The sequence below is a fragment of the Macaca fascicularis genome, chromosome 17 (genome assembly GCF_037993035.2).
Source record: "Macaca fascicularis isolate 582-1 chromosome 17, T2T-MFA8v1.1".
NCBI classification, from domain to species: domain Eukaryota; kingdom Metazoa; phylum Chordata; class Mammalia; order Primates; family Cercopithecidae; genus Macaca; species Macaca fascicularis.
In genome coordinates, this window is record NC_088391.1 from 39504541 (window position 1) to 39524494 (window position 19954).

Genomic DNA, 19954 nt, shown 5'->3' on the forward strand with positions numbered 1-19954 from the left:
CTGGATGAATTTTAGCTGTTGGAAGATCATTTTAACTGTGCATACATAAAACCTATCCTATATAGGGACAAATGAAAACTAAAGTGCCAGCTAGATTATTAGAAAATAGTCTTAACAAGAAATCAGTTCATTGTGCTGAGGCTCTGAAATTTTCTGCTAGTCAGCAAGTAAGACCTGGAAACAAGCAGGCAAAGCATCATAAGGGCATTGTGTTTATTAGATATATCTAACGTCAATCACAAACATTTTACTAAGCTTTTGTGTTACGGGGTGTTTTTATCAAATCCGTAATCTGAAATAGAAGCAAAAAAAAAAAAAAAACCCACGTTAATGTTAACAAGAATGTGTGCAACTTTGGTTCTTCTAAGTTTCTAGTGGTTAAAATGTAAGCCTCCTTTAAGTAACAACAACCAAAAAGTGAGAGAAAATAAAAAGAACTTAATTTACTTGTACCTGACAATGTTTTACAAAGTTAACATTGGAAACTATAACTGAAAGCAAGAAAAACTGACACTGAAATGCATTAAAATGCCCTACTAATATTACAATATTAACAAATCAATGCTAAAAGTAACAAATCAATTCCAGATTTTCCACCTAGAGAAAATGCAGTCACCCCTCAGTATCCATGGGAGATCGGTTCCAGGACCTCCCACAGACACCAGAATCCAGAGATGCTCCAGTCTCTGATATAAAATGGTATAGTATTTGCATATAACATTCACATCCTCCCATATATTTTAAATCATCTCTAGATGACTTATGATACCTAATACAAAGTAAATGCTATGTAAATAGTCATTATATTGTTTAGGGAATAACAATAAAAGAAAGCTGTGCATGTCCAGCGTAGACACAATTGTTTCTCCAAATATTTTCAACCTGTGGTTAGTTGAATTCATGGATGAAAAACCCATGAATACAGAGGGTCGACTGTGCACATAAACCCAAATATATGACTGATATTTTCTCAAACAGTTCTTTTCTGATCAAGATACGCCTAGAAGAATAATATTGCAGAATACAAGGTCTTCCATCCTTGAGAACATCATGGCCTATTGAGCTAGAACAACAGTACTATGACAAGACCTTTCAAAATGCTTTTAAACACTATATTATACATATATCCATACACACAAATATATACATACACACACAAGAAACTATAATTCTACACTTATGAACTCAATTTAGACTCAGTTGTTTCATTGTGTTGCTTAAAAAACTTTTGTTATGGTCTTTATGCCTCATAAAGTTATGATCATTAATACTTGATATTTAACTTTCACGTTTAAAAAGTCTGAGGAAGAACTACTACAATAATACTTAAGGAAGCGTTCAAAGAATTAAAACTGTATCCAAAACTTTTCTAATAAATGCCTCAGAATAGCCCTTACATTCACTTGGAAACCAGCTTGACAGGGAAAAAGAAGGAGCTAGCAAACTTTCAGGAGCATTTATAAAAGAAGAATTCTGCTTCTTGATCCAAAAAAATCAAAAAAGATAAAACAAAAACATACATATAAAATAATGTATGTTCTGATTAAGAATCCTAGAAATGTGAGATTGGGCTATCCTTAGATATCAACTCACCTAAACTGGACATGTTAATGCAGCTGTAATACAGATGCCAATGATATGTGGATAAGGGAGATGAGGAGTCTATCACAACTTCTGATTCCAAGCTAGTGCATTCAGAAGAGCTTTTAAGCAGAAGTACAAAGTTCAAAGAGAAATGTTTAAAGCATTTATCTAAACCTAATGGTACAGCCAAAAAGTGGGGCAGGGGGACAGGGGCGGTGCAATATGCTAACAGGTAGCAGTCCAGTTGTAATCTGTAGGTAATTAAACTGTCTGTACAGTTTAATCATCTTCAACTACGAAAATTAATTGTGGGGAAAAGATAACTCCCAAAGCACTGATAAGCAAATGTTCATCTCTACTGAAGTATTCTTGGAGACACAATAAACACACTGCACTACATAACATAAACCAAAATTTCCCTCAAAATCTCTTTAAATATCTCTCCAAATCTCTCCCAGAAACCCCGCCTCCCCACAAAGGACCAGACATCTTTTTGGTTCTCCTTTCTAATCTGTCTCTCAAACTTGGCCTCCTTCCCTCTATCCTTACTCTGCCCCTCTGAGTCTCTGCCTCCTTCAAGAATCTTCTCCTCCTTTCAAGGGTCTGCTTTCACTTGTCTGGAATATAGGTTTTGGCCTCTCAGGACTTCCCTAGTTTCATATTGCTGCAGATTACCCTGACAAACCTAAAAGTAGAACAGCAAATAGAAGACTCCTTCCTCTCAATAGACAGGAAAGGTATAATCTATATTTATTTTTGGGGGGCAAGGAGGGGGACAGGGTCTCACTCTGTCACCCAGACTGTACTGCAGTGGCACAATCTCGGCTCACCACAACCTCCGCCTCCTGGGTTCAAGTGATTCTCCTGCCTCAGCCTCCTGAATAGCTGGGATTACAGGTGCGTGCCACCACATCCAGCTAATTTTTGTATTTTTAGTAGAGACGGGGTTTCACCATGTTGCCAGGATGGTCTGGAACTCCTGACCTCAAATTATCCACCCGCCTTGGCCTCCCAAAGTGCTGGGATTACAGGCGTAAGCCACCAAGCCCAGCCATATATTTTATTTTTACTAACCCTTTGTGATTGATAGAGAAAAAAATATATAAATCTTGTTCAGAATGGATTTAGATCAATAAGAATCCTTTTTAACACATACTTTAATTGTATATAAATTAATCCATGGTCTCCCATGACCCCCATCACGAGATTTTTCTCACATTATCCAGAAATAATATATCCAGAAACAGCTCACCTTTAATATAACTCAAGCACCTACAAGAAAATAAGCATTAATAAACACTTCTATCACAGACATAGGGTATGATGCACCATCCCAAAAAGAAAAGAGGAAAAAGAAAACTAAGTGAAGGCAGCAATTCTATTAGGATATATCTTCTATGCTTGGTTTGTGCACTCGAACATAAGAAGCTTAACCACAGAAATCATCTTTTAACAGTATCTGATGGAGTACTTTAAGCATTCTAAGGGAAGATAAGATTAAAAATAGTCAAACTCTAATAAAGAATGAGAACTATACTCAAGGTTAAGCATTACTATTAAATACATCTATATGTATATAATAGATTTGTATATTAATTTCTAATTCTTTTCTATTTTAAAAAATAGTGAAAATCCTCAGGCAGTTGTGGTTTACAAGAGCATTCTCTGTTCTGGTCCAGAATTTTTTGTTCTTACATTTATTGGAAACTATGGATCCTCTTTCATTTGGCCTATTCACATCGCATCCTGCTATCAAGGTCTTTACCACTAACTGCATCGCAGTCTTACCCTCCAGTTACATGATCAAACAAGTCAAGTCTGAATTCTTCCTAAAAGACATTTTCTCCAATAAACTTGCTGTTAAACATCTGAGTTGAGTCATTTACCATTGAATGGGCACAGTGCCTTGTAGCACCTCTCTCATCTATGCTATGAGTGAGTCCACACTGAGTGAGGGGAGCGTCTTAAGGATGCTCCTTTGAATGGAAATAGTAATTTCCAGAATGAATTAGAATTAAAGATCCAGCACAGGCAAAAATGCATGTGGATGGTATATCAGGACTCTTAACAGTGGCAAAGAAAAAACTCGGAGCAGCTTCCATGAGAACTTGCATCACTTCACATAATGAAGAGTCTAGGGGCAGGAACTCATTAAGCCAGAGAAGCAGCTCCGTGACATCAAGCACTGTACAACCTCTCACAACCACATCCAATGGCAGAACAAAGTGGCTCTCCAACTCTAGATCCTTTCATGAGGGAGGGAAACCTTTCTCAAAAACCCCCAAGTGGAACTGCCCACGAGAGTGTATGTAAAAAAATAACCTGGATCACGTTCCCATGACCTAGAAGTTAGAAAAATGTAAATCTGATATTTTCTGCTTCTAAATACAACACTTGCTTAATAAAATTGTGATAATCCTTCCTAACTGCACAAATTCAGTTTTATTCTTGTGCCATCTAAATTCAAACTTACTAAGGTTTAGAAATAACCTAGTTTGATTGGTGGCATTTTTTTTTTAATTATAAAAACCAACCTTATCTACGTTAGGCCTACTTTGAGGGTTAATATTTTGAGGGTTAAATATTTTCAAACCATATACACTGTTAGATATCAGTACTAATTTCCAAAAAATAATATTAATGCTTACCCAAAAAAGAGAATCTTGAAGCAATTGTAAGCCTAAAACCATAACAAAAGTATGTCTTTTTTATCCTCTATCCTTTTCATATCCTTTGTAGAACAATGTATCTAAGAACTTTGATTCTGTTCTTTTCAGCATAACTTTTTCAACAGTCATTAATGTAAATAAAGTGGCATGACAAAGTCAGTACCCTAGAGTTAATAAAATGTGTTTCTACTTCCAGAGCAAAAATAAATGACTGGTCAGCTTGAACTTTCTAGAATGTTAACCATCTGCCAAATTATTCAGAACCTTCCTAGGAAGAGCCATGATCCTCCACACACTAATTAAATGAGTCAATGTTGTAATCACACTTTAGATAACTAATCTATTTCAATCCTGATAATGTAATTACCTAATTCTGGTAAACAAATTTCAACCTTAGTCCAAAATGATTAGAGGATTAAAGCTGAAAATCAGTGAATGCAAACTGAAATAGATCCACATAACAACGTTCAAAACTGTTTATTTCTTTAAAGTATGTTTATTATCTCAAATTCAAGAATTAATATGAACTATCATGCCAAGGTTTTCTAAACCAGTTCTAACTGATGTCATATCTCTTATAATTATATTAAATGAATTCCTACTTGTTAGATTTACAATTCCTTAACAGGGTAGTCTTCACTGACATGAACACTACACAAAACATGAACACTATCTACACTCACCCGTCTGTTTTTTTTTTCCATATCACATTTCACCTCCTATTACATATATGTTTATGTGTTTCTGTTATGTACGTCCAGTGCTGCTCCAGAGGACACAGTGATAGATTATCTTCACGCACCATCTCTAGTGCCTAAAATGCTGCCTGACCTGCAGTGGTGCTATCTCGGGTCTCTGCCTTGTGGGCTCAAGCAATCCTCCCACCTCAGCTTCCTGAGTAGTTGGGACTACAGGCACAAGACACCACATCCAGCTAATTTTTGTATCTTTTGTTGAGACAGGGCCTTACTATGTTGCCCAGGCTGGTCTCAAACTCCTGGGCTCAAGTGATCTGCCTGCCTACGCCTCCCAAGGTGCTGGAATTACAGGCATGAGTCACCACACCTGGCCTTATAGACACTTAAAAAACAACAACAAAAAAAAACCCTTAGAAATGTAAACTTACAAATAGTAAATCTGTATTTTTACTGATGTACTTTTCCCTATATTTTAAATTATGGTATAATGATTACGATAACAAGAACAATAAAAAAATTACAAAGAAAAACAAATGATTGCTACCACCACCACTGCTACCACAAAAGGCAGTCACTAGTCATAAAATATGTTGTGTTCTAATCATGGAATAAACAATTTAATTTTGTTTTTATTATTATTTCAGAGACAGGGTCTCATTCTGTCACCCAGGCTGGAGTACAGTGATGTGATCGAAGCTCACTGCAGCCTTGAACTCCTGGGTTCAAGCAATCCTCCCACCTCAGTCTCCCAAGTAGCCAGGACTACAGGATCTCATCACCACATCCAGCTAATTTCTTTTTCTGGTCGAGACAAAGTTTTGCTATGTTGTCCAGGCTGCTTTCAAACTCTTAGCCTTCCACCTTGACATCTCAAACCACCATGCCTGCCCATTTAACTCTGATAATGAGTCCACTATGTAGGTATTCCCATTTTATGGTAAGGAAATTGAGAATCAAAGAGGTAAAATAAGATTTCCAAGGTCAGGCAGAGATACATAAGCAGATCCAAAACACCAGAGCTCTGACTCTTAACCGACCAATACCAATTTGTGATATATAAGTATCATTAAAGGACAAAGGCAATTAGTATCAGTATCATAGTAGCAGGGATACAAAGTCCATCTATACAAAGAGCTAAAAAAAGCACAGTACCCATCGTGATTTCTATACCTGAAGAGCAAGTTGCCAAAACATGAGACATGTTTAAAAATTAAACATCACTTGTGTCTTTCTTCCAAAAGAAATACCTCAGAGTCACTGGTCTAGCAGATAAATGTAGTTAAAGTATAAATAACTTATGTTCTCGTAACCTGAACTTAGGTTAAAATACACAAGGAAAACTAGTGTGTTAAGCTACTTTTTCCTAATCCAATTCTGTTGTAAATTGAGCCAAAATCATTTTCTACTGTCTTTCTACTGATTGCTTCTTCATTGGCTTCCATTTTATATTTTTCATCCAATCCATTTATTCACAATTTGTATATGACTAGTCAAGCTCATTTGTTTTCCCATGAAATAAATGCAATTGATTCTGTGTGCCAGTCATGGTTTCTTAGACATTTAGTCGTTACTTCCGCCCACATATTTCATGTGTCTCTAGAAAATTGGCAGCCACATAGAGGCCTAATGCTCCTTTTAATATCAACATTTATAATTTGTTACAAGATAATTTTATTCATAGGGAGATTCACATTACTAAGATACACTTCTAAGCCAATATTATGTACCTTGATGTAGACAGTAAAATCAGTCTCACTTTTCTATAATGCAAATATCACTCTGATTTATAAGTGACATTAAAAATCAAATGACTATATTAATTCACTAACAAGGAAAGGTGACAGAGTAGTCCCCCCACAGTGTTTCTTAACAATGTAACTAGCTAAAAAGCACAAGCAGCTTAAAAGTTATAAGATGAGAAACATTTTTAATTTAAACAAATGTATAATACTTGTGCCCTTAATTATACATTCAGAAGCCCTCTGATTACAGTTGCCCACAAACTTAAGCACTTCATTAAACAAATGTGTTGTTTTCCATATGAAAACATGTTCAGCAGTATTTTTCAACTTGACAGTTTTACTTACTGTCTTAGAAGCAGTATTAATGTACTGCATCACCATTTCTTTTTTGATACTGAAGTCCTTTTCCCGCAATGGTGCCTTTTTATCTTCATTTAAATTCATATCTTCCTGGAAAACACAATTAAAATGCCTCAGTTTGGAATCTAAGTAGAGCAGCAATTCTACCTGCACTACGAATGGAAAAATCAATAATTTGTGACTAAAGCAGTATTAATTGTTTTGGAATGATTTACGTGTAGTTCTGCCTGAAGGAAGGAGAGAAAAAAGAGCTGCAGAGGGAGAGAAAAAAGTATTCTAGATCATTTTAACAGGTAAAATACTTACCAAAAGAACTTTTAAAATTCACAGCGGGCAAATAAAATTACATTCACATCACTATAGATAATTAGACAGTTGCAGATTTCTGCCATTCATAAGGTCATTAGGATTCACAATTTCAATATATTTATGTATTTTTACAACAGCTGCACCTGAAGCTATCTTGCACTTGCTTTGAAAGAGCTGCGTGTGAGTCATAAAAATTAAAAAGTAAATAAACCAACCAAGTTTCAGATTCTGATAGCCGCAAGCACATATCAAATATCCAGTACTGTTTCCAGCAAAGGACAAAGCACTTTATAGTTTTGTCTTTTCCCTACTCTTATCAAAAATGTTAACTAGTTAACTTATTGAATGTTCTAAGTTACATAAAAGTGGTACTTATAAAAACAGCTACCACCTAAAATCGAACATTTCTCAACAGCACCAACCAAAATAAGGGTTTAAGTAACCAAGATCTTGCTACAAGCTTAATTTTAACTAAAAATTCAAGTCAGGTATATATCCACATAAATATATGAATTGCTCTTAATTAAGCTGCTGAAGTAAGAGGCTGTTCTGGCAAAGGAAAGGGCGTCTGAGGTAAGACAGAAATGGCTAAAGGAGAAGGGCGGCTCAAATGAATGTCCTCGTGAACTTAGCCCTGAGTCATTTGTGATGTGCAATGTAAAATATCTGAATGTATATAAACTTCATATCTACTCAGAATGGATCATAAAATTCAGGACTTTGGATCACCTATGGAGCCTAGCAAATTAAATTTCTTACAGATTTTATAAGAGTGCTACATCCATCAAACACTGTAGTTTATGCCTTTAGCTGACTCAATTCTTGGCTACCGAACCCTTCAAGCACTTAAAAGTCAAAATTCTCTTCATTTTACCTTGATAGAAATATTTAAGATCTTAGAAGCCGTTCCATTTGACACTACAATAAAAGGTAGTAGTTAGTAATGTCACTTTTGCTGTTTTAGTTAGAAACACCGAATTATGTGAATAAAGGTTTGTTTTGTTTCGTTTTTCTTGTCTAAGCTAGTGAGGGAAGGCTCAGTAGGCCTTAATACGACACAGGAAGCATTTTGGAAATTTTGGAAACTTCTTGAGGCATGTTGGTTGTCACAATAATTGAGGTGATGCTACCAGCATTTACAGGGGTAGCATCACAGTTTGACCTGTACAGTAAAAACTACCTTGTGCCCCACAGAGAGATTCACATACCTTAAAAAGAGAGAGAGAAAGAATCATCCTTAATTAAGCCTAATTCAATGGAACTGTTGCAGGACAGGTGAGCCCCAAATTTGGGGCTTAGCCCAGCGGGGCTCATGGCTTCATCACAGAAAGAATTCAAAGGCAAGGTGGTGTTACACAGCAACCTTTTATCGAATGGTGCTGCTCCTTGCGGAACAGGGCTAACTCACAGGCAGTGTGCCCAGAGTCAGCAATGTATGGGCTCTTGGCAACTGTAATTATACTCACTTAAACCCACTTAGCTATATGCAGATTAGGGGGTGGGTCAATGTAAATTATTACTTAGAATTTTCTAGGAAAGGGGTGGTAACTTCTGGGCCATTGCCATGGCATTTGTAAATTGTCATGACGCTTGTGGGAGTGTCTTATGCTAATGAGTAATTAGGGCAGCTAGGGATTGCTTTTGCCCCATCTGCCAGTTTTTGCTGTTTTTTTTTTTTTTATACTTTAGTCTGTCTGGACCAGTTTCTGTTTTGATCAGCAGTGTTGTGACTAGAAAACACGTTCTGCCAGTCTCCTATTCCAGAAATAGATGTAAAATGTAAAATTATTACGTATTAAATACTTTATATTGCATGGTTTTACTTTACTGAATTTTCCAAGAATCAAACTATTCTGTAAATTATAGTTACACTGTGCTTTTTTTAAGCTTTACCAATACTTGTGCTTCATCTCTGAAATGTAGATGTCCCAGGGAAATACTGTTTGTGGTATCTGAATCTCCAAAACAGCACAACTATATCAATCTACCAATCTACAATGCCACTGCTGTACTCACAGAGGTATGAAGCAGAGATTCAAGAGTGTGAATTTACTATACCTTCTTGAGTAGTCATGGCCAATTGTTTAAATTGAAATACATATTTTTATTATATAGTACAGTAAGACATATTGATTTTCTTAATTTATGAATTAATTTATCCACAAAGAATTTCACTGGAAGAAAGTAATGAGATAGTTAGGGGATAATTGTTAGAAAACGTGGGGAAACCTGAGAGCACTGGGAAGTTCTGTTTTAAATTATTCACTGTATTTTTATTTTCAGGCTAATGGCCAAACATTATCCAGTCTCTTTAGTAAATTAAAATATTTAATATATGCAGAATACCAAAAAACAGAAAGTCCTTTAGTTATGGCTGAAACTGAAATAAAACTTCAAGGTGAGTAGTAGAAAGAATTTTTTACAAAGGCCTCTGCTTTCTTTTTGGAAACACATCTTGATGATAACACCAGTTCATACACAAAAGTGGTTGTGATGGTTAATTTTGGGGGTTGGTTAATTTTAGGTGTGATGGTTAATTTTAGGTTAGTCTTCTGGCTTAAAGTATACCCAGATAGCTGGTAAAGCATTATCTCTAGGTATGTCTTTCAGAAGAGATTGGCACTTGAATCACTGGACTGAGTAAGGAAGATCTGCCCTCATTGTGGGCAGGCACCATCTAATCAGCTGAAAGCTTGGATAGAACAAAAAGGCAGAAGAAAGGCTAAGTCTCCTTCTCTCTTCTGGAAATGGCACAAACTTCTTCTGCCCTTGGACATCAGAACTACAGGTTCTTCAACCTTTGGGCCCCGGGACTTCCACCAGTGGCACTCTCCCTGGAGTTCTCAGGCCTTAAGCCACCTCCTCAGCCTCCAACTGAGTTATGCCAACAACTTCCCTGGTTTTGAAAATTTGGAACCTGAACCGAGCCACACTGCTGACTTTCCTGGTTCTCCAGCTTGCACACAGCATACTATAGGACTTCTCGCCCTTTATAATCATGTGAGCCGGTCCTCCTAATAAATCCCCTCTCATAGACAGGCAGACATCCTATTGGTTCTGTTTCTCTGGAGAACTCTGACTAGTACAGTGATACATCTGGAATTAAGGGAGAAACTCGAAGTTCCCCCAGCTGCTTCCAATGGTTTATCCCACCTCTTTTGCCTAAATATGGCACTCACCTTCCTGACAAAAGTATGATGACAGTCGTAGTGTAAAAAACAAAAAGGAGACAAATAATACTTGCTCCAATTTGGATGATGTCCCGTGCAAATCTCATATTTAAAGTTGATCCCCAGTGTTGGAGGTAGGGCCTAGTGGGCGGTGTCTGGGTCATGGATGCAGTTCCCTCATTCATAGATTAATGACCTTCCTGGGGTGGGGGCGATTGAGTTCTTGCCCTATTAATTCTCATGAGAGTAGGCTGTTAATAAGAGTTTGGAACCTCCCCACCACCTTCTCTCTTGCCTCCTCTCGCACCATCTGATCTCTGCACACACCAGCTCCTTCTTGCCTTTCATCATGAGTGGAAGCTCCCTAAGGCCCTCACCAAAAGCAGATGCTGGTCCCATGTTTCTTGTATAGCTTGCAGAATTGAGAGCCAAATAAACCTCTTTTTTAAATTACTTAGTCTCAGGTATTCCTTTATAGCAACATAAAAATGGATTAAGACAATACTACAAAACAAAAAAAGTTTGGAATCAATTACATAACACCCTAAACCTTTGTGGGATACCCACTAGGCATGTAACTTCATCTAACAGGTCATTCTCCATATGTCCAGGAGGAAATGGCACTTGAAAGAGTAAGAAAAGCTCTGCCCTTTAAAAAAGAAAAATGAGAGAGAGAGAAAAAGAAATAAGGGGGCAGTAGAGAGAAAATATGAGTGAAAGCATTAGGGGTACAGTATTTTTAGAATATATTTTGAATTTCTATTTATGGAAAACAAGGCTGAAAGAAGAAAACTCCACAAGGCAGTGGCACTTAACTTCAGGGAGTCACAAAGTCTTTAGAAAATTTATTGGGAGTTTTTTTTCCTAAAAAACGCATATCCATATTTTATGTTGCAATTCCAGAAGGGTTAAGCATCTCCCAAGGCTAACTAAGAAACTAGACTTGGGAAAGGTCAGTGGGGGAGAAGTGAGCAAGTCATCATTTTTTATGCTTCTTAGTTTATATTTCCTCAAAATTATCATGTTGTGTCTCCATTATCTAAGGTCAGTTTCCCTTAAAAGCAAAGCCTGAAACAGGGATTCAGGTGCAGGTGGGGCTGCTCTCAGGATAGAGTAAAGGAGGTAAGACAAAAGAGGAAAAAAGACATACTAAAGGTGGCCTCTGGTGGATTCTCACTTCACCCTGAAATGCACCACAGTCAAGATAACCTGGTAGCAGAAACCAGCGTCAACAACCTCAAGTTAGTCATTAGCTGCAGAATCCTAGTTCTGATGAGGGCAAATCTCTGGAGAAAGGGGCATCTATGAGCCATTAGAAGCCAATGCTCATCACCTGGGGCATGGGTGCACCAACCTGGTAAAAAGGGGCTGGGAGGGGGTACCCACAGTACCCACTATACCATCTGAACAAAATTTACTTGATATTAAAATAAGACTTCTTTCAAATTGAACTGAATAAATATAGAAACACATATAGATGATCTTAAAAAAAAAGGCAATATAAACTATTGTGTATTAACTGATCCTTCCATTCAAACACAGGTCAGTAAAACATGCTGTTTTACTGTGCTACCACACTGCATAGGTACAAAATGACACTGCAGACACAGATTGTAAAATAGCTCTAAAATGGCCATTTGCCTCAGTATATCAGTATGTCAATACATGTACGTATCTCATTAAATATCTATTACAGGTAAAATACTGAACAGGAAATACAAAGAAAACATAAATACATAAGGCTCAGTGAGTAATCTGAATGAGGTTAAAATTTCCATGGATATATGAAATAAATCTCTACCCTTTAAATGGAAAAATCTTATCAACTGGCTATTGGGCTGAATATATCTCATTCAAAAACATTATTTGACAAGTCACCTCTTCAAAATTTTAATCTGTCTGAAGAGCATATTATTGTTTTTGATGTTAAAGTTCTAACAACATGTTAGCAATATACATTATGAATTATCTCATTTATAGTACTTCCTAATATACAGATGCTCAACTTACAATGGGGTTATGTCCCAAAAAAGCCATTAAAAATTGAAATGCAGAAATGCATTTAATACACCTAACCTACTGCATGTCACAGCTCAGCCTAGCCTCCCTTAAACGTGCTCAGAACACTTACATTGGCCTACAGGTGGACAAAATCATCTAACACAAATGCTATTTTATAATAACATTTTGAATACAGAGATGCACATTTTGTAGACATGGTGGAATGCGAACACACAAAGCACAATATCCAAAAAATGCTGGGGACACAGTATAGTCAGCCGTTCAGCCTAATGATTTCATGGCTGACAGGGGAGCTGCAGCTCTCAGTTTCTGCCCCACATTACAAGACAGTGTCAGACTGCATATAGCTAGCCTAGGAAAAGATCAAAATTCAAAATTTGAAGTACAGTCTCTACCAAATCCATGTTGCTTTCACCACTGTAAAGTCGAAAAATTGTTAAGTCAAACTGCTATATGTTGGGGACCACCTGTAAATGTATAGACACAGTTTTGACAGGGGAAACTGAGAGTTGCCACATCAAAAAAATAGTTTTCCTTTGGCCAATTACTTTCTAATTAAAATCTATAGCTAAACGGAATCACTGTGCTGTTTTACTGTGCTAATCTGACTAGCACTAAGAATAGATTTCAGAAGTAGAATACTTGGAAAACTTCTTTTTTCATTCAATACATGGGAACACAGCTATGTCATCCAAAAAGACCAGAATTAGGAAGACCAAATTAGTGCGGTACCAGAAAGTAAGAAAAAGGAAGGAAAGAAGGAAGGAAGGAAGGAAGGAAGGAAGGAAGGAAGGAAGGAAGGAAGGAGGGAAGGAGGGAAGGAGGGAAGGAGGGAAGGAGGGAAGGAGGGAAGGAGGGAAGGAGGGAAGGAGGGAAGGAGGGAAGGAGGGAAGGAGGGAAGGAGGGAAGGAGGGAAGGAGGGAGGGAGGGAGGGAAAGAAGGAAGGAAGGAAGGAAGGAAGGAAGGAAGGAAGGAAGGAAGGAAGGAAGGAAGGAAGGAAGGAAGGAAGGAAGTCAAAAGGACATGAGCCAAACTGCAAGAACTGTTAAGTGGCCAAAACTAGAACAATTTGAAAAATAAAATGATATTATTAGATTATAACCTAAATAGCAAAATAAACTGAGGAGATACTTTAAGACTGTGCAGATATCCTTTTTCTCCTTAATTATAGAGGGAAAATACTAACTTTACAAGGGAGGAAGCTGGCAGACACCATCTTAACAAAGTTGTCCAGGCTAACACCATCAATAATAGGACACACTGATATTTCAAACCTCCAGCTACGACCTAATGAGAAGGGTGACCACCTCTGTGGTATTCATACCAAAATATACCTCAATCTAATCACAAGGAAAAAAAGAAATCAGGCAAACCCAAATTAAGAGCACCCTACAAAATAACTAACCCTAATTCTTCAGAAGTATCAAGGTCATAAAAGATAAGAAACTGTCATTGACTGAAGGAGATATGACAAAATAAATGCAAGATGTGATCCTGGATTAGATTCTGGAAGGAAAAAAAAAAAGGACATGGGTGGGAAAACTGGCAAAATCTGAAGCAAGTCTGTAGTTTAGTTAGTAATATTATCTCAGTATTCAATTCTTAGTTTTAATAATTGTACTAATGTTATACAAGATGTAAACATTAGGGTTAGTTGGGTGAAAGGTATACAAGAATTCTCTATACTATTTTTGCAATTCTTTTGTAAGTCTAAAATTATTTCAAAATAAAAAGTTATTTTAAAAGACTAAATTAAAATATTTTAATAGCAGAACTTTTTATAAATAATTTGGGGTAAAAAAAGAAAAACAGAATATCATTATTAAAAAAAAAAAGAAGAAGTGTTTTTTTTATATTCCCTAAATAAAAAGAAGAGGTTTGTAGAATATTCGGCTATAGTAAATACACACTGAATTGAAGGAGGAAAGGAGACTAACGAAACCACAATCAAGACAAATCCAAGGGTCCTAAGAGGAAGGGTTAAGTAGGTCAGACACAGGTAACAGAATTCCATTCAAAACACAAAATTCTCCAACTGTTTACATTTCCTCCTATTTTCATTCCAAACCTGCTCTGTGCACTGACCTTCTCACCCATTCTCCCAGAACCATTTTACAAAGACCTCTAGTACTCCTGTAATCTTAAAACACGGTCAAATTCTTGAGCCAGGCACTGTGCTAAACATTTATAAGCATTAATTAATCCTCAGTAACTTGAGGTATGTCCTCTTTATTGAGGAGAGAGCTGAGGTTTAGGAAAATTCTGGAAGTTGACCATGTTCTTTAATTTAGATTTAAGCTCTGTTCTATCTTATCTCCCTCATTCTTATTTCCATATTATTTATCTATGTTATCATCTAAAATCCGATTTCCCTGGGGCTAGTACCATCTAACTGAACATGTCCACTGCCATCAACTTGGGTTGATTCCTCTGTCACTCCACACCTTGCTATCACCCACAATGGACCTAGAGCAAGCTTCTCCAGCTCGCACCCAAGACAGTTTTGAATGTGGCCCTACACAAATTCGAATACTTTCTAATAATCTCATAATGTTTTACATTATGAGATTTTTTTGCGGTTTTTTTTTTTTTTTTTTAGTTCATCAGCTATCAAAAGTGTTAGTGTATGTTAGTTGCGGTCTAAGACAAGTCTTCTTCTTCCAATGTGGCTCAGGGAAGCCAAAAGACTGGGCACCCCTGCCCTAGAGTGTCCTTGGCTTCCTCGCCAATGCAACCTCCACTTCCACTGTCCTCAGCTACAGTCCTAATGACCACACTTGTACCTTTTCATTATCTAAAACCTGCTCCGCCACAGGCACCATCAGAATCTCCATAATCCTTATCTCTGACCTCAATCTTCCACCTTGCCACTTCTCCCACTCCCAAACCACCTTTTTCTTCGCCCCAATAAAAACCTCCAGTTTTTTTATCCTTCCATTTTCTTCCAAGGCAGGCCACTGTTGATTCATCAATTCTTACAACATTTATGGAAAATCCTACTAGTCTCTCTTTTCACATTTCATACGGTACTTATTTCAAACCTTAGCTATTTTCCAGGAACTATGAAACTACTACTTCTGCCTATCATTCTCAGTAAATAAATTTCAATTCTCTTTATGAAAAGAAAGCTATAATTCCATTTCCTGCTGTTTTACCATTTTATTTGCACACTAATCTCTCCCTACCCAACCAATGCATCTATCCAAAGACATTCCTGTTCATTTATGCTCGAGATCCCCTTTCCTCCCACCTCCAAAAAGGGCATTACATGTCTATTATCCTCTTCTATTTTATTTCACTAAATTCTCTCAGTTGGTTGAGTATCAATATATAAGCAAGTTAATCTTTAATGGATTAAAATTAAACAAAAAAACTTCCCTCAATTCTGGCTCTTTACATGTAACTCTCTGTTTTCTCCCTCACAGATAACATTTAAAAGAAATATTTCTATATATGCTGCCTCCTTCACTGTGCATGGAACACCATGGTCACTTTTTAAATATTTCCTAAATAAAGAAGATAACAGAAAAGTTCTCAAATAGAATTTGCTCATCCTATTTTAGGACAAACCTATGAGATGCAGGTAATCTTCTGGGAGATGGAACTAAAGCTGGAGATGATACAGCCCCAGACTAGAACACTGAGCAATTGCTGCTCCTAAAATTCTCAAGAATCTTCAGATAACACTGATGGGAATAAGTTCCAACTCTGGAGGTAGAAATCTTCAGGTTGTGGCACTGACACAGAGATGGCCAAGCTAAAATCCACCACTTTTCCAGGGAACACTAGCAGAACCACACTAAACCTCAGTGACCTAGAACAGAGTCAATATAACGACTGACCCCTGCCAAGCAGTACCTGGTTGAGGAATGAATGGGGTCAAGGTCCCTTCCAGATTCACTCCATCATCCCTTCCAGACTTCCAAACTTGTGGCCTTGTGTGGTGCTGTGTCCATCCAGAATGAAAGCACACACCTCTTTTGTAACTTGCGCAAGGACACCAAATTAGTCAGCAGCAGCCCTGACCTGGAAACCAGGTCAAGCAAGCAACTTTTAAGACATTCCCAAAGAGTCTTCCTACAAGTTGCATGGGGTCAGAAGTTCCCACACACCAGCAAATTGCCAGTTTGCTACTGCTTTTAGGGACCCTAAGTCCCTACTAGACTGATTTTTTTAAAATAGTACCAAATAAATATTTTTTCACATTTTATTGGAAAAACAGAGGGGGGAAATATGTAATTTAGTACCTGTGCACATACATGCAACTTGTTGGAGCACTAAGGCACAATCAAGCAGAGAACAGCAAGGAGAGAGCAGACATTTTTCCAACTGAATTACACACGTTAGACTCAATATTTTCATTCATGGCTGTGGATTTTACAAGACAGCATGCTCATTAAATTTACATACATCAAGTTGAGCAGGACAGTTAACACCATGGAGAGTCAGATTAAATTTAAAATGATTGACTATTTGCAGAATTAAGTGAATATATACAAGCAGCAAGTTGCTGAAGATGGTCAGGTGGAAGGATATTCAACCAAAAAGGAAAAACACTACAGACAGGCAGAGCATGACTAGCATTACAAAATGGATACGCGAAATACAGTATTGTAATGGAACAATAAGCATAATGTTGGAAGACAAAAATTGGAAGCACTGCCATAGCAAAACCAAACATTTATTCATACTAAGTCAACAGCAAATCATCTAATTTCAATAACATTATGTTTTGTTTTAGGGGTTAAAGCCAACATCATTATTCTTGGTAGCAGTCTCTGTTTTGCTAGCATTATATTATTAAAGCCACAAATTGGTTAAGCATCTTAAGAGGTCCACAATGATCCCCTAATTTCCCCTTTTGTGACAGAGCTCAACATCATATAAGCACAATTTTATCCAGAGTTCTGCTAAAAGTGTAATTCTGTTCTTAACTACATTTGAATTCATCTTTGACATCACACAATATCAAATGGTCAAGCTTTTCATTACACTAAGGTTTTTACTACCATGAAAGGCTTAGTGCCAAATTAAAAAAACAGAAGATTTCATGACCTCATTCAGGGTCATTATACACTGTTGAATAGGGCAGACAAAATGAATCTTATCTAGTTCTGCAATTTAATAAATTTTATTCTTAGATTGGGTTTAGACATAATTAGAAAACTAAAAGATAAATACTACCAAGAACCTGGAACTTAGAATTAACTTTATTACTACTTTTCTATATTCAAGCTGTCTATAAATACATTGAGGCTATAAAATAGCTTAAAACAGCTATAAAATCTTTTGCCTATGAGCTTTACTATGTCCTTACAGTAAACCTTTAAATAATCATTTTTAACATAAATGTGATTATTAAAAAGTTATATTTTTTGGTTTTACTAATAGCAGGGTTGAAATTCCATTGTCTTATCCAGTAGACACTGGATTACTCAATTCCCATTAAAATTAAAAGAAAGTCAGATGGCTAGCTTATTAATAGAACAGCAGCCAAAGAATGACATTTACCCAGAGATTGATAATGAACTCATAAACACTATTTTTTGGCCAAATATTCTAACTGGAGAATATGGGAAGAGTGTAAACTATCTTAATTGAAAAACAAATTTCAGTTGATCATAATGCAGTATCAAGGAACACACACACACACACACACACATACACAATGAGATAATAAGAAATTTAAATATCACTTTTCTTTCATATACTGTAAATTTTAGCAGAACACACAAGAAGTGAGCTGAATATTCAGAAAGCTGCACAACTCTAATTTATTTTGGAATGTAACCTTGCCAGAATTGTTCAAGTGTATGCATAAGCACCTACAATCACAGACAACTGTTGTGTAATCCTACAGATAAGAACACTGCCAGTGATTGGCCAGGCGTGGTGGCTCATGCCTGTAATCCCAGCACTTTGGGAGGCCGAGGCAGGCGGATCGCGAGGTCAGGAGATCGAGACCATCCTGGCTAACACGGTGAAACCCCATCTCTACTAAAAATACAAAAAAAATCAGCCAGGAGTGGTGGCGGGCACCTGTAGTCCCAGCTACTTGGGAGGCTGAGGCAGGAGAATGGCATGAATCCAGGAGGCGGAGCTTGCAGTGAGCTGAGCTCGCACCACAGTACTCCATCCAGCCTGGACAGAGCGAGACTCCATCTCAAAAAAAAAAAAAAAAAACACTACCAGTGATGAAAAAGGATCTTCATTCATATATTTGTTTTTCAACTTTTCTAAGTAAATGACAATTTCTTCATAAATTACATAAAGGATAAAATGGTCATTTGACTTAAGATACAACTTTTTTCTTAAGGCCAACTTTTTTACAGAAGAAAACATGACTGAGAAAAGGCCTTCACAGGTATACACAAATAATTGCCTGCACAGCTCCTAATTGGTGAAATAGCATGCTAAAATATTACCATAACATTTATCCCTTTAAAATTCCTCCCTCTAACCATTTTAGTGGTGCTAAAAAATCCCACCAGGCAAAATCCAATACACCTAAATCATTTATTGTCTCATTTATCTGGATCTAGAAGAAACAACTAAACATTGACATTATCCCCCTGACAAACACAACCCATGAATCAACTTGATAATTGCCTTGAACTACTATACTCTCTCCCTCTTCCTCTTCATACTTGGGTTATTATTTGGATTGCTTTTAAACCACCTTTCCCTGAATTTTTCAATTTCTACTCAATGGAGAGGGAAAAGAGTGACAAGTAATAAATCAGAACAAAGCATTCCCACAGAACCTCTCTCATTTTATCTAGTCAAGCCTTAATATACGTTTTTAGTTTGTAAGAAATAGAAAATGTTCATGATATAGGAAAGTAGATTTGTAAAGAATACTAATACTTGAAATAAGCTGCTGGTAGAAATCCACAGCTGTCAATAAACACTTAAGAGAATTAACACAAAGGGGTCTTTGTTGGTTTTTCTTTTCATTCAGATTCTTGGTTGATCCTTAAGATATTCCTTGCACACTCAACACAATAGGTATTCATTTATTTGACCAACATAATAGCTATGCGTAAATTTTTAACACCAAGAATTAAAGAGAATAAAGAAAGAGAAATTGTCATTAGCATGTACCCTAAGAGTAGCAATATGGAATAAGCTTAGCAAGATGAACCTTCCCCACCTCTATACCGAAAATATCAAAAGCACATGGTCATATCTGATTTTTATCGGTTCACCTGAGCTCTTCTTTTCTCCTCTGGAAAAAGGGCTCTTAGATATTAAGGTTTATTATACAGTTGCAGTGACTAAGACAACAGACATAAATGCAGAATTAGACAAACCAACTGATGGACAAAAATCAAACCTCAGAAACAAACCCACATGTGCAAAAACTTGATCTGTAACACTAGAGATATTACAAATCATAA

General features: G+C 36.8%; 1 protein-coding gene across 2 annotated transcripts in view; it reads right to left on the minus strand.

The window, feature by feature from the left end:
- The window catches only part of DIAPH3 (diaphanous related formin 3), a 494792-nt gene that overhangs the window by 417452 nt on the left and 57386 nt on the right, over nt 1-19954 (minus strand). For both annotated transcript variants that reach the window (XM_065533305.1, XM_065533304.1), the window contains one exon: nt 7039-7143. In XM_065533305.1, the coding sequence (XP_065389377.1) occupies nt 7039-7143 (105 nt within the window). The remainder of the gene's footprint in view (nt 1-7038; nt 7144-19954) is intronic.